Source organism: Hyperoodon ampullatus, assembly GCF_949752795.1.
Source record: "Hyperoodon ampullatus genome assembly, chromosome: 13".
In the NCBI taxonomy this organism is placed as follows: Eukaryota; Metazoa; Chordata; class Mammalia; order Artiodactyla; family Ziphiidae; genus Hyperoodon; species Hyperoodon ampullatus.
This window is the reverse complement of record NC_136926.1, coordinates 65,687,392-65,702,525: the sequence shown is the minus strand read 5'-3', so window position 1 is coordinate 65,702,525 and position 15,134 is coordinate 65,687,392. Positions and strand designations below refer to the sequence as shown.

Here is a 15,134-nt window from a genome sequence, read left to right as displayed (position 1 = left end):
CATTCACAGAATCCTTTAGGGCTCTTTTAGAACATATTTGAAAATCACTGATAATAGGGATAAAAGGCCTTAAGCGTTGGCTGAAAAGTCTATTCAGAAGTTTTCTCCAGATTGCAGGAATTGATTTATCACCAATTTGTGGACACATATCCCTTTTAACTTGTTTTCTCTCCGTTCTCCTCTCATTCTGTTACTTAAAAGCAAAGGGTATTAACATTAAAAGAAATCTGTATATATATGGATATGTTTTTTATATGCATGCATAGATTGAATAACTTCATATTTTTATTTATTTTAAACAATGTAAGATATCTAACAATTATTATATTGATTATATGTTGAATATTTTGGATATATTGGGTTAAGTCAAATATACTATTCAAGTCAATTTCCATACTTTTAAATTCTTGCTTTTTCCTACTGACTCTGTGTTACTACCTCCCTTCAAGTGCCAAGTACTATATTATACACTGAATTTATAATATCTCACCTGTTATACAGATTACAAATAAGGTAACTGAAGCTCAGGAGTTGAAGCGATTTGATGAATGACATATGGCATAGTAAGAGGAAAGCCAGATTTAAGCCTCAAGTCTGATCTCAAAGCCCATGGTCTTCACTGTTGTGACAGTGCCAGATTTCTTTGAATTGTGCTGATCCCTTTTATGTTGGTAGATTATATAGGTTATATTTATCACGATACAAAGTTAGTTGACTCCCCAAAATCTGAGTTTATTTTCTTCTTTTTTCTTTTTGTGTAGCCTCCCATATACCAGCAGACTTGTAAAGACCTTGTTGTATAACTTCATCAGGCAAGAAAAGCCGCCTCCTCCAGGAGCACAAGTTTTCCCTCAGCAGTCAGATGGGGGAGGGCTGCTGTATGGACTGGCATCAGGAGTAGCAAGTAAGTCTTACCAGATTTTGTCAGGTCTTTGATATACGTAGGTTTTGTCCAGTTAGTCATAAGAAATTCTGTTCAGTTGGCTGCCACTACTAACTGTTATATTGCATCTGTGCAGCTGGTTAAATGTGAAATACTGGAAATAATTTCAAATATTTTTTCCATTTGGTGCACATTTACACAAGGAAATATATGCAAATCATGAATAGATTGTTTACCTATAAGAGAACATTTTTCAAGAAGAATATTTATAAATATGCATATTGCATGCATTCTAGCTGTACAATATAAATACAGTTATGCTCTTTGAAACTTTTTACCGCTTGTGTTTTATGAGGAAATTATTCTGTTTTAGGGGCTTTCTTGGTTAGGATTTTACATGACTAATTAGGTATAGTTTTCTTATTATACTCAATGTTTCATTTGTTCGGTGACAAATTAGCACATTTTGAAGAGTCTTGTAATAAATTCTGAAGTGGCACAAATGTGAGTTTTATCAGATTGGAGGCAAATTTCATTAACTGAAGAAAGTCCTTTCCCACCATCCGGTAAAGCCTCATTTCTGCTTCACAACGTTTAGACCTAAAGAGACCAGAAATACAAGAGGACCTGGGTCATGTGAGGTTACGTCAGCTGAACTTGTGCTTTGTTCTGAAGGAGAAACAAAAACTAGACTGGCACTTTGGCAGTTGTAAGGTTTGCCTGGGTGCTCTTACTAAAGAAACAGTATACGGTCTGCTTAATTACATAGTGCAGAGTTCAGCTGTCTGAAGGAATTTTAAATGCAGCTGAGTTCCACAGCTGAATTAGGCTGGGACATGCTCTCCACACTCAGGCAGGGGTGTCAGTTTGTTAGGAAAATGGAGTACTGTGTGGTAATTTATGGGATGAGGAGTCTCAGGAGCCTCTTTGGATGAGAAGACCTCTGTTCTAGGTTTGCCTTCCTTTGATTTCTGTCAATATTATGAGTTGAATTACATTTGTGATCACTCATGGCTCTGTCTTTGGTGCTGAGTATGCTCCCTAGACCACCAGACCTGCAGAGGTTCACTCTCCGAGTCACCCCTGCCATTGCCTTCATTGCTTCCGATGAGGGGGCTGTACGAGGCGTGCTCATGTTTGGCCTCTGAAGGCAGCACAGGAACCCTGTGTGCCTGTGGGAAACGGGTGTCCCGTGGGAAGGCTTGATTAATCCATTAGTGCTTTCTGTTTTCAGTCATTAAACTGTTGTTAAGTATTCAAAAGCGGAGTATTTTCCCATTCCCCAGTATGGTTGGACATTTTTTTTGGAGGAGGTAGTAGAAGTTAGTTCATTACCTGCTTTCTTCAAAACAGTGGCAGTGCTTCGCAGTTTTTAAAAATATAGACTTGTGTGTAGTTCTTGATTTTTCTTTCAGTTATGTATCATCATAAAGAAGTCCAGTATGATATGTGGTGTCATCAGTGCTGGGTGCCAGAAAACTTGACTTGTTAACTTTAGATCTACTCTGCGTATCGGAAGGAAGTTCCTCACTTTTCTTAGCTCCCAGTTTCTTTGTCTATCAGATGTCGATCACGGTTGGAATAGATGATCTCTGAGACTATTTCCACATAACTTTTAATGGTTCTCTGGTCTTTTCCCCTACCACTGAGGAATTTAATATTCAGCTAAGAGCATTAAAAGAGACTTATAGTATGCCTGTAATCATAAGATGTTTTACATGGCTTCTTAAATCTTCATAAAATTATGCATGTAAAAGTATAAGTGATGGAGTAATTTATTATTTTACAGTATGTGACACAAAGAATTATGAAAAAACAGCCACAGGATGTTTTCCTTTTAAGTAGCACAGCTATGTATTGTGGGCAAAAAAATAAAAGTAAGAATGGTCATAGTCATGTAATTTTGAATTAAGCCACATTGCATGAAGGTCAATCAAGTTGACAAAGGAAATTTGACTTTAGTTGTGTCATCTTTTGATTTGATGATCTTTTGGTTGGTAGTTAAGGAATTTTCTTACTTTAATATTAGCTTGAGAAAAATATGATTTGGAAGTTCTTCACCGAAAAAAAAGTTAGATTCCAAAGCCAAATGTAAATTATAAACCCTTTTGGGTTTTTAATGGCATTTTCGTTGGGATTAAATTTTTCCTGGATATATCAATAGAAAGCATTTCCTTTCATAGCAGGATGTGTATAGTATGGTTTGCTTAAATTAGTTCCTTTAAATCAGGGTGCCTTATTTTAAAAAAACTTAACAGTTTTGGACAGTGAGGTTTTATTGTTACTGGAAGGGAAGAGGAGAATCTTTTTGCCAGAACTGGGGTCCCGAGGAGTGTGAGCTACACATGTGGACCTTCAAAGGAGTTAGGCAGGGCCCTCCCAGTTTATTCTCACTTTTTTCAGATGTGTATCTGGCTGTTACACTGTTTCCCAGACTTTAGCGAAAACTCTGTTGCTTCTTGCATGCCTGACATTCTTCCTTTTTCATACTTTTATTTAGGTTATCTTTTTAACCTAGAGTCCTACTTCCTCCTCTCTCGGGCTGATTTTTCTGCTCCTCCATGCATTTTTTTTTTGGGCTGCATTGGGGCTTTGTTGCTGTGCGTGGGCTTTCTCTAGTTGTGGCAAGTGGAAGCTACTCTTCATTGTGGTGCGTGGGCTTCTCATTGTGGTGGCCTCTCCTGTTGCAGAGCATGGGCTCTAGGTTCACGGGCTTCAGTAGTTGTGGCTTGCAGACTCTAGAGCGCAGGCTCAGTAGTTGTGGTGCACGGGCTTAGTTGCTCCGCGGCATGTGGGATCTTCCCAGACCGGGGCACAAACCCGTGTCCCCTGCATCGGCAGGCGGACTCTCAACCACTGCGCCACCAGGGAAGCCCTCACTTACTCTTTATTTAGTATCTTTCTTTTTTAACATTTTATTGTGGAAAATTTCAAAGATGTACAAACATAGAGAATGGTACAATGAACCTATGATCTATGCATAACCCATCTTCAAGAATTATCAACACTTTGCTATTTTTTCCCACTTACCTTTCTCCTCCTCTTTTAAAAGAGCTTTTTATTTGGAAATAAGTTCACACATATATAAAAATACCAAAACTAAAAAAATCCCCCAAATTATATGCCTTTAACGAGGCTGATTTATTGTTAACATTTTATCCCATTTGTATTGTATTTGTATTCCTCCCCCCAATTCTACACACACACACACACACACACACACACACACATTTTTTTAAACCATTTTTGAGGATAAGTTATATACATCATGGCCCTTTACCCCTAAATACTTGAATGTGTATTTCCTAAAAGGGGATGTCTCTTTTTTTTTTTTTAACTTTTGTTAAAAACATTGAAGTATAGTTAATTTACAATGTGGTGTTAGTTTGAGATGTACAGCAGGGTGATTCTGTTATTCATATATATTCTTTTTAGAATATATTACAAGATAATTGAGTATAGTTCCCTACACAGTAGGTCCTTGTTTACCCATTTATATATAGTGTGTATATGTTAATCCTAAACTCCTAATTTATCTCCCCCCCATCCCCTTTGGTAACTATAAGCTAGTTTTCTATGTCTGTGAGTCTCTTTCTGTTTTATAAATAAGTTCATTTGTATCATTTTTTTAGATTCCACTTATAAATGATATCATATGATATTTGTCCTTCTCTGTCTGACTTCACTTAGTATAATAATCTCTACATCCATGTTGCTGGAAATGGTATTTTCATTCTTTTTTTAAAATCAGTTAATTAATGTATTTTCTTTTTTCTTTTTTCTTTCTGGCTACATTGGGTCTTCGTTGCTGCGCACGGGCTATCTCTAGTTGCAGCAAGCGGGGGCTACTCTTCATTGCGGTGCGGGGGCTACTCTTCATTGCGGTGCCTTCTCTTGTTGGGGAGCACAGGCTCTGGGAGCGCGGGCTTCAGTAGTTGTGGCATGCAGGCTCAGTAGCTGTGGCTTGCGGGCTTTAGAATGCAGGCTCAGTAGTTGTGGTACATGGGCTTAGTTGCTCTGCGGCATGTAGGATCTTCCTGGACAAGAGCTTGAACCCGTGTCCCCTGCATTGGCAGGCAGATTCCTAACCACTGCGCCACCAGGGAAGTCCTATTTCACTCTTTTTATGGCTGAGTAATATTCCATTGTCTGTGTATATTTGTGTGTGTGTATGTATGTATATATTTATATGTGTATATGTGTGTGTGTGTGTATACACACACACACACATATATATATATATATATATATATACCACATCTTCTTTATCCATTCATCTGTTGATGGACACTGAGGTTGCTTCCATGTCTTGGCTTTTGTAAGTGGTGCTGCTTTGAACATTGGTGTGCATGTATCTTATGATATTACGAATTAGAGCTTTCATCTTTTCTGGATATATGCCCAGGAGTGGGATTGCAGAATCATATAGTAGCTCTATTTTTAGTTTTCTAGGGAACCTCCATACTGTTCTCCATAGTGGCTGTAGCAATTTACATTCCCACCAACATGTGCTTGTGCTTACACCTTGGAATTTCTAAGCCATTAGATATGCAGTGCAGCCTGGTCATACATATTTTCACTAAGCATTCTAGATGGTTCTGAAAGAGCTGGTCCATTTCTGCACCTCTCTGTGGTGCGGATCCCTTTCCTGTGCTTGCATCTGTTCTGCTGTGGGCCCATCATGGCAGATAGTTGAGCCAATTCTGTTAACTATTGGGGATTACATTGTTTTGAGGCAGCTCTAATGGGTTTAACTGACACTCTCCTTCAGTATTATCTTGCTTTCTCTTCTTATTGCTCTCTTGCTGATGAGGTCCAGTTTATCAGGATTGTTGGTTTTTTTTTATTAATTTATTTTTTTATACAGCAGGTTCTTATTAGTTATCTATTTTATACATATTAGTGTATACATGTCAATCCCAATCGCCCAATTCATCCCACCACCCCCACCCCCAGCCCTGCCACTTTCCCCCGTTTTTTTTTTTTTTTTTTTTTTTTTTTATATTTATTTTTGGCTGTGTTGGGTATTCGTTTCTGTGCGAGGGCTTTCTCAAGTTGTGGCAAGCAGGGGCCAATCTTCATTGCGGTGCACGGGCCTCTCACTGTCGCGGCCTCTCTTGTTGCGGAACACAGGCTCCAGACACGCAGGCTCAGTAGTTGCGGCTCACGGGCCTAGTCGCTCTGCGGCATGTGGGATCCTCCCAGACCAGGGCTCGAACCCGTGCCCCCTGCATCGGCAGGCAGACTCTCAACCACTGCGCCACCAGGGAAGCCCCTCCCCCGTTTGAGTGCATACTTTTGTTCTCTACATCTGTGTCTTTATTTCTGCCTTGCAAACCAGTTCATCTGTACCATTTTTCTAGATTCCACATATATGTGTTAATATACGATATTTGTTTTTCTCTTTCTGACTTACTTCACTCTGTATGGCAGTCTCTTGGTCCATCCATGTCTCTACAAATAGCCCAATTTTGTTCATTTTTATGGCTGAGTAATATTCCATTGTATATGTGTACCACATCTTCTTTATCCATTTGTCTGTCGATGGGCATTTAGGTTGCTTCCATGACCTGGTTATTGTAAATAGTGCTGCAGTGAAAATTGGGGTGCATGTATCTTTTTGAATTATAGTTTTCTCTGTGTATATGCCAAGTAGTGGGATTGCTGGGTCGTTTGATAGTTCTATTTTTAGTTTTTTAAGGAATCGCCATGCTGTTCTCCATAGTGGCTGTATCAATTTACATTCCCACCAACAGTGCAAGAGGGTTCCCTTTTCTCCACACCCTCTCCAGCATTTGTTGTTTGTAGATTTTCTGATGATGCCCGTTCTGACTGGTGTAAGGTGATACCTCACTGTAGTTTTGATTTGCATTTCTCTAATAATTAGTGATGTTGAGCAGCTTTTCATGTGCCTCGTGGACATCTGTATGTCTTCTTTGGAGAAATGTCTATTTAGGTTTTCTGCCCATTTTTGGATTGGGTTGTTTTTTTTAATATTGAGCTGCATGAGCTGTTTATATATTTTGGAGATTAATCCTTTGTCTGCTGATTCGTTTGCAAATATTTTCTCCCATTCTGAGCGTTGTCTTTTCATCTTGTTTATAGTTTCCTTTGCTATGCAAAAGCTTTTAAGTTTCATTAGGTCCCATTTGTTTATTTTTGTATTTTTTTCTGTTACTGTAGGAGGTGGGTCAAAAAAGATCTTGCTGTGATTTATGTCAAAAAGTGTTCTTCCTATGTTTTCCTCTAAGAGTTTTATAATGTCCGGTCTTACATTTAGGTCTTTAATCTATTCTGAGTTTATTTTTGTGTATGGTGTTAGGGAGTATTCTAATTGCATTTTTTTCCATGTAACTGTTCAGTTTTCAATAAGTTTTACTTATTGAAGAGGCTGTCTTTTCTCCATTGTATATCCTTGCCTCCTTTGTCATAGATTAGTTGACCATAGGTGCATGGGTTTATCTCGGGTTTCTCTCCTGTTCCACTGATCTGTATTTCTGTTTCTGTTCCAGTACCATGTTGTCTTGACTACTGTAGCTTTGTAGTATAGTCTGAAGTCAGGAAGTCTGATTCCTCCAGCTCCACTTTTTTCCTTCGAGGTTGCTTTGGTTATTCTGGGTCTTTTGTGTTTCCATACAAATTTTAAGATTTTTTTGTTCTATTTCTGTAAAAAATGTCATTGGTAATTTGATAGGGATTGCATTGAATCTGTAGATTGCTTTGGGTAGTATAGTCATTTTCACAATGTTGATTCTTCCAATCCAAGAACATGGTACATCTCTCCATCTGTTTGTGACATCTTTGATTTCTTTCATCAGTGTCTTATAGTTTTCTGAGTACAGGTCTTCTACCTCCTTAGGTAGGTTTATTCCTAGGTATTTTATTCTTTTTTTTGCAGTGGTGAATGGAGATTGTTTTCTTAATTTCTCTTTCTGGTCTTTTGTTGTTAGTGTATAGGAATGCAAGAGACTTCTGTGCATTAATTTTGTATCCTGCACTGTACCAAATTCATTGATTAGCTCTAGTAGTTTTCTGGTGGTGTCTTTAGGATTATCTATGTATAATATCATGTCATCTGCAAACAGTGACAGCTTTACGTCTTCTTTTCCAATTTGTATTCCTTTTATTTCTTTTTCTTCTTTGATTGCTATGGCTAGGACTTCCAACACTATGTTGAATAAGAGTGGCGAGAGTGGACATCCTTGTCTTGCTCCTGATCTTAGCTCCTGATCTTAGAGGAAATGCTTTCAGTTTTCACCATTGAGAATGATGTTGTCTGTGAGTTTGTCGTATATGGCCTTTATTATGTTGAAGTAGCTTCCCTCTATGCCCACTTTCTGGAGGGTTTTTATCATAAATAGGTGTTGAATTTTGTCAAAAGCTTTTTCTGCATCTGTTGAGATGATCATATGGTTTTTCTCCTTCAATTTGTTAATATGGTGTATCACATTGATTGATTTGCGTATATTGAAGAATCCTTGCATCCCTGGGATAAATCCCACTTGATTGTGGTGTATGATCCTTTTAATGTGTTGTTGGATTCTGTTTGCTAGTATTTTGTTGAGGATTTTTGCATCTCTATTCATCAGTGATATTGGTCTGTAATTTTCTTTTTTTGTAGTATCTTTGTCTGGTTTTGGTATCAGGGTGATGGTGGACTCATAGAATGAGTTTGGGAGTGTTCCTTCCTCTGCAATTTTTTGGAAGAGTTTGAGAAAAATCGGTGTTAGCTCTTCTCTAAATGTTTGATAGAATTCACCTGTGAAGCCATCTGGTCCTGGACTTTTGTTTGTTGGAAGATTTTTAATCACAGTGTCAGTTTCATTACTGTGATTAGTCTGTTCATATTTTCTATTTCTTCCTGGTTCAGTCTTGGAAGGTTACACCTTTCTAAGAATTTGTCCATTTCTTCCAGGTTTTCCATTTTATTGGCATAGAGTTGCTTGTAGTAGTCTCTTATGATGCTTTGTATTTCTGCGGTGTCTGTTGTAACTTCTCCTTTTTCATTTCTAATTTTATTGATTTGAGTACTCTCCCTCTTTTTCTTTTTTTTTTTTTTTGTGGTACGCGGGCCTCTCACTGTCGTGGCCTCTCCCGTTGCGGAGCACAGGCTCCGGACGCGCAGGCTCAGCGGCCATGGCTCACGGGCCCAGCTGCTCCGCGGCATATGGGATCCTCCCAGACCGGGGCACGAACCCGTATCCCCTGCATCGGCAGGCGGACTCTCAACCACTGCGCCACCAGGGAGGCCCATCTTTTTCTTTTTTTAAAAATTTATTTATTTTTGGCTGCATTGGGTCTTCGTTGCTATGTGCAGGCTTTCTCTAGTTGCGGTGAGCAGGGGCTTCTCTTCGTTGCAGTGCGTGGGCTTCTCATTGCAGTGGCTTCTCTTGTTGCAGAGCATGGGCTCTAGGCACGTGGGCTTCAGTAGTTGTGGCACAAAGGCTTCAGTAGTTGTGGCTCGCAGGCTCTAGAGTGCAGGCTCAGTAGTTGTGGTGCACGGGCTTTGTTGCTCCATGGCATGTGGGATCTTCCCAGACCAGGTCTCGAACCCGTGTTTCCTGCACTGGCAGGCAGATTCTTAACCACTGGGCTACCAGGGAAGTCCCCCCTCTTTTTCTTGATGCGTCTGGCTAAAGGTTTATCAATTTTGTTTATCTTCTCAAAGAACCAGCTTTTACTTTTATTGATGTTTGCTATTATTTTCTTTGTTTCTGTTTCATTTATTTCTGCTCTGATCTTTATGATTTCTTTCCTTCTACTAACTTTGGGTTTTGTTTGTTCTTCTTTCTCTAGTTCCTTTAGATGTAAGGTTAGATTATTTATTTGAGATGTTTCTTGTTTCTTGATGTAGGATTGTATTGCTATAAACTTCCCTCTTAGAACTGCTTTTGCTGCATCCCATAAGTTTTGGATCGCTGTGTTTTCATTGTCATTTGTTTCTAGTTATTTTTTGATTTCCTCTTGGATTTCTTCAGTGATCTCTTGGTTATTTAGTAATGTATTGTTTAGCTCCATGTGTTTGTGGTTTTTTTACGTTTTTTTGTTCCCTGTAATTGATTTCTAATCTCATAGCATTGTGGTCGGAAAAGATCCTTGATATGATTTCAATTTTCTTTAATTTACCGAGGCTTGATTAGTGACCCAAGATGTGATCTATCCTGGAGAGTGTGCTGTGTGCACTTGAGAAGAAAGTGTAATCTGCTGTTTTCTGATGGAATGTCCTATAAATATCAGTTAAATCTATCTGGTCTATTGTGTCATTTAAAGCTTGTGTTTCCTCAATAATTTTCTGTCTGGATGATCTGTCCATTGATATAAGTGAGGTGTTAAAGTCCCCCACTATATGGTGTTACTGTTGATTTCCTCTTTTATAGCTGTTAGAATTTGCCTTATGTTGACTGAGTGGCTCGAACAGCAGACATTTATTTCTCCCAGTTTTAGAGGCTGGGAAGTCTAAGATTAAGGTGCTGGCAGATTTGGTTCTTAGTGAGGGCTCTCCTCTTGGCTTGCAGATGGTTGCACAGTATCTTTACATGGTGTCTCTTCTTCCTCATATAAGGGCACAAATACCATCATGGGAGTTCCGCCCTCATGACTGCATCTAAACCTAATGACTTTACAAAAGGCCCTACCTCCTATCACCACCACATTGGGGTTAGGGCTTAATATATGAATTTGGGGTTGGGGGACACAAACATTCAGTCAGTAGTAGGTATTAAATAGGTCATGCTGGAATTCCCCTCACTGAAATTCTCAGTTTGGGAGGCCATTGGTCTCTTTTTTATGTCAACAGCTAAGGCACCTTTTAGCCCCAGTCATTCTTTATTTTAAACCACAACCTGTTTAGTGGTGGAGGTGAGGGTTTTGCCCAAAGTAGATCACTCACAGCCCATTCCAACCTCACTAATATGTTTTTTTTTTAAATAAAGAAGGAAAAGGCATTCCAGAATGCATAAGGATTCCCCCCCGACCACCAGCACCAAATAATCCTGTGATTGAAACAAATTATTTTCTATTCTGATTTTGGAGGCCACTCCTTATATTATCCTTTGGGAGGGACTAGCTTTAGATTTTGATAATTTGGTATTATGGAAGAGGCATAAGTATCAGACTCTGGCTGTTGGTATTAGACCTAGAATCGAAAGCCAGTCCTGCCATTTACTAACTAGATGTTCTTTGCCTATTTATCCTCTTAGTGACTCAAATTCTTCAAGGCAAAATGAGGATAATACCTTCCTTTATAGGGCTACTGAGGGCATGAAATGAGCAAAAGTATAAGAAAGAGCCTCATACCCAGTAGGTGCATAATAAATGGTCACTGTTAGTCACAAATATTACATAGTTGTATTTGAAAGATAACTTTTGTTTAAAATATATAGAAAAAAGACAGTGACCTTATAATGATTTACAAGTTTACCCAGATTTTTAATGTAAATAAATTATGAAAATATCTGATATTTAGTATACACATTTATAATAGAGACTTCAGATAATCACTACAAGAGTTATGTTGAAATTTTATATTGTGAGAAGGAAAAACAGTTACAACATTTATTGTTTTTCTTTTGATTCTATCCTTACTTCTTTGACCCTGTCTTTTAATATATTTTAAAGCTTCTAAATTGCCACTAATACTTAAAAAAAAGGGTGAAGCAAAGGAAGCATTGACCTTGAAATTTCTTGTGTGTTTTTTCATTATAAGACAAAGCTGTAATGTGATTGTAACTGAGTATTTAACGTTTTAAAGAGCCAAGCCTAATTGAATGTGTTCTGCCAAACTGGGCTTTCCATCACAACTACTGAGGTTTCACACGATAATTTCTGATATATGGCTTTTCCATTTGAATGAGCCATCAAAAATGTTTTTTTTTTCCTTTGCTTGCAGTGGTGGGTGTCGCAGCCAAATTATAAAGCCAGAGTAGTGATTATTTGTTTAGGTAAATGCTATAATAGAGAAATTAATAAAGTAGAATTTGAAGATTAAAACTCATTTCTGTCAATTGGTGTTATTGAATTCATTATGATAGGTATGGTATGAAATAGTTGTATTTTTTTTTATGTGACGGTTGTTTTTCTCTTCAGTTTTGGCTTCTTCTGGGCTGACTCATTGAGAGAAAGAAAAACTACAGTAAGCGAAAAAGTATGTGGCACTCAGAAGCAGGCATAGTTGTGAAAGCATTTCTAATTAAAGCACTTTGAATTTTCAAAAAAAGAAAGTGCTTTATAAACAGTAATTACGTTCTCAATTCATTTTTATTTGGAATGATCTGATAGATTTTTATATTCCAGGTGAAAGAATGACTTTTTTCTCCCCTTCTTTATTTTTAGAACTGAACTCATTTTGTGACTTTCAAAATATAGTTAATTTAAGTTTACTGTTTACTTGTAATGGTTCTTTGCAGGCATACAGTGAGCATTTATTTATTTTTGGCTGCGTTGGGTCTTTGTTGCTGTGCGTGGGCTTTCTCTACTTGCGTCGAGTGGGGGCTACACTTTGTTGCGGTGCACGGGCTTCTCATTGCAGTGGCTTCTCTTGTTGCGGAGCACAGGCTTCAGTAGTTGTGTCTCGCGGGCTGTAGAGCGCAGGTTCAGTAGTTGTGGCCCACGGGCTTATTTGCTCCATGGCACGTGGGATCTTCCGAGACCAGGGCTTGAACCCGTGTCCCTTGCATTGGCAGGCAGATTCTTAACCACTGTGCCACCAGGGAAGCCCCAGAGTGAGCATTTAGATTAGTATCTACAATACAAACTGACCATATTTAGTTGTAGGGTCATAGTATAAGTTATTTTACTTTTAATTGCTCTCTGAAACAATCATTGTTTCAGATTTTAGACTTTTAAACAATATTTATTAAAAGATAATTGTTGGAAGTGTCAAAATATAATATTGACTTGTTCTCTTTTATCCTTGTAATTTGCTGACAACCGCTCCTAAACCAGTTTCCAGAATTTTTTTTGTGTGTGTGTGTGGTACACGGGCCTCTCACTGTTGTGGCCTCTCCTGTTGTGGAGCACAGGCTCCGGACGCGCAGGCTCACGGGCCCAGCCGCTCCGCGGCATGTGGGATCTTCCTGGACCGGGGCACAAACCTGCGTCCCCTGCATTGGTAGGCTGATTCTCAACCACTGCGCCACCAGGGAAGCCCTCCAGAAATGGTTTTGAAAGTCAGTATGCCAGCCCTCTAGTCCCATTTTCTTCTTAACAGATTTGAGGGGAAGACTGAAGCTTTTTTTATGCCACAGATCATTGGGGGAATGAATTCATTCATATTCACCAGGAAGAAAATAGAATAATGCAATCAATTTCAGATGAAATCCTAGGAATAAGTTTCTAAGACTGCTATAAATGTTGTTTATTTGGCATCAACGATTTAATCTGTTTTTGAGACTCCACTAGTGTAATTTATTTTATTGTGGAATTTAAAATATTAAAAATATTTTAAATATAATATTAAAATCATGGAATTCTAATTTTGGGGACCGAATCTTATTTGAAAAATGAAGCAATTAAAGTGGATTTGCTGGGGCTTCCCTTGTGGCACAGTGGTTGAGAGTCCACCTGCCGATGCAGGGGACACGGGTTCGTGCCCTGGTCTGGGAAGATCCCACATGCCATGGAGCAGCTGGGCCCGTGAGCCATGGCCGCTAAGCCTGCATGTCCGGAGCCTGTGCTCCGCAACGGGACAGGCCACAACAGTGAGAGGCCCGCGTGCTGCAAAAAAAAAAAAAAAAAAAAGATGGATTTGCTTTAAAACTGTTAAATTCTGTCACAGTCAATAAGTATAACTTTTATTAAGCAGCTGCTTTAAAATTTACATTAATTTCAGCATGGATGTTTGGAGTAAATGTAAAGATTAGATTTATTCAAGATTACTTGCTGACAATTTGTGAATGCTAGTAAAAACCCTCATAAATTATAGTTGGTATAGTTTTGAGACCACCTTTCACATGAATAAATAATAATTTAAAGTCTAGTGTTAGGAGTTATTCAAAGACTTCCCTCTTAGGGGCTTCCCTGGTGGCGCAGTTGTTAAGAATCTGCCTGCCCATGCAGGCGACACGGGTTCAAGCCCTGGTCCAGGAAAATCCCACAGGCTGCGGAGCAGCTAAGCCTGTGCACCACAACTACTGAGCCTGTGCTCTAGAGCCCGCAAGCCACAACTACTGAGCCTATGCACCACAACTACTGAAGCCCACGCACCTAGAGCCCATGCTCTGCAGCAAGGGAAGCCACCGCAGTGAGAAGCCCGTTTACCACAATGAAGAGTAGCCCCCGCTCGCTGCAACTAGAGAAAGCCCACGCAGAGCAACAAAGACCCAACGCAGCGAAAAATAAATAAATTAATTTTTAAAAAAACCTGAAAAACAAAGACTTCCCTTTTAAAATGTTTCTGCAACTTACTTTGAAATACGTTAATAAAATAAGCTACATTGTTGGGGAATATAGGGATGCATAGAAGGATAGGGATGTTATCTCAAATATAGCAAAATGTTAATGTGAAATCTAGGTGGTGAGTATATGGGTATTCACTTTATAATTCTCTCAACTTTTCTGGATGTTTGACAGTTTTCATAATAAAATGTTGGGGGAAAACCAGAAGCACTGTGAGGATGAATTAGTGTTGTAAATTTCAGTGTGTCCATTAAAAAGCTGTCTCTTAACTTCTAACCCTTCCAGAGTTGCTAGGTAAGATTCTGAAGAACGTGGGGGTCTGGCCAGACCTGGACTCGAACATTTACTGCAAGCTGGTTAGCTCTGTAACCTTGTGAAAGTTTTGTATCCTCTCCAAGCCTTTTCCCATCTGTAAAAATGGAGTGATGATTCCTTGCAGGATTTTGATACATGTCTATTTTTCTCTTGTACTTTGCCAGACTGTGGTCCTTGAAGGCCTATCAAATCCAACTGGATGGAATGGTGGAGAGAGAGAGGGAGTTACCACTCATTGTGCTGCCCAGCAGCCTCCAGAGTCAATTCTGTGAGGTCATAGGGGTCCCATACTTTACAGAGGCTAGGCAAAGGAACGGGAGGGGGAGAGAAGCAGCTAGCCATCCTTACCAGCTCATGGATTGGAAGAGAATATAGCTTTTGGCATCAGATAGATCTGAGCTGGAAACCAGGCTCTGGCTTCTATTAGTTTTGTTTAAGTTACTTCACTGAATCCTAATTTTCTCATTTTAAAAGTGGAACTTAGAATATCTTTACCTGTGGGCTTTTGTTACATTTAAATAACATACCACAAGTAGTGAAT

General features: G+C 39.0%; 1 protein-coding gene across 1 annotated transcript in view; it reads left to right on the top strand.

Annotated features, from left to right (window-relative positions):
- Positions 1 to 15,134, top strand: part of DYM (dymeclin) — a 388,749-nt gene that overhangs the window by 110,220 nt on the left and 263,395 nt on the right. The window contains exon 8 of the mRNA XM_079717304.1: positions 762 to 904. Within this exon, the coding sequence (XP_079573430.1) occupies positions 762 to 904 (143 nt within the window). The remainder of the gene's footprint in view (positions 1 to 761; positions 905 to 15,134) is intronic.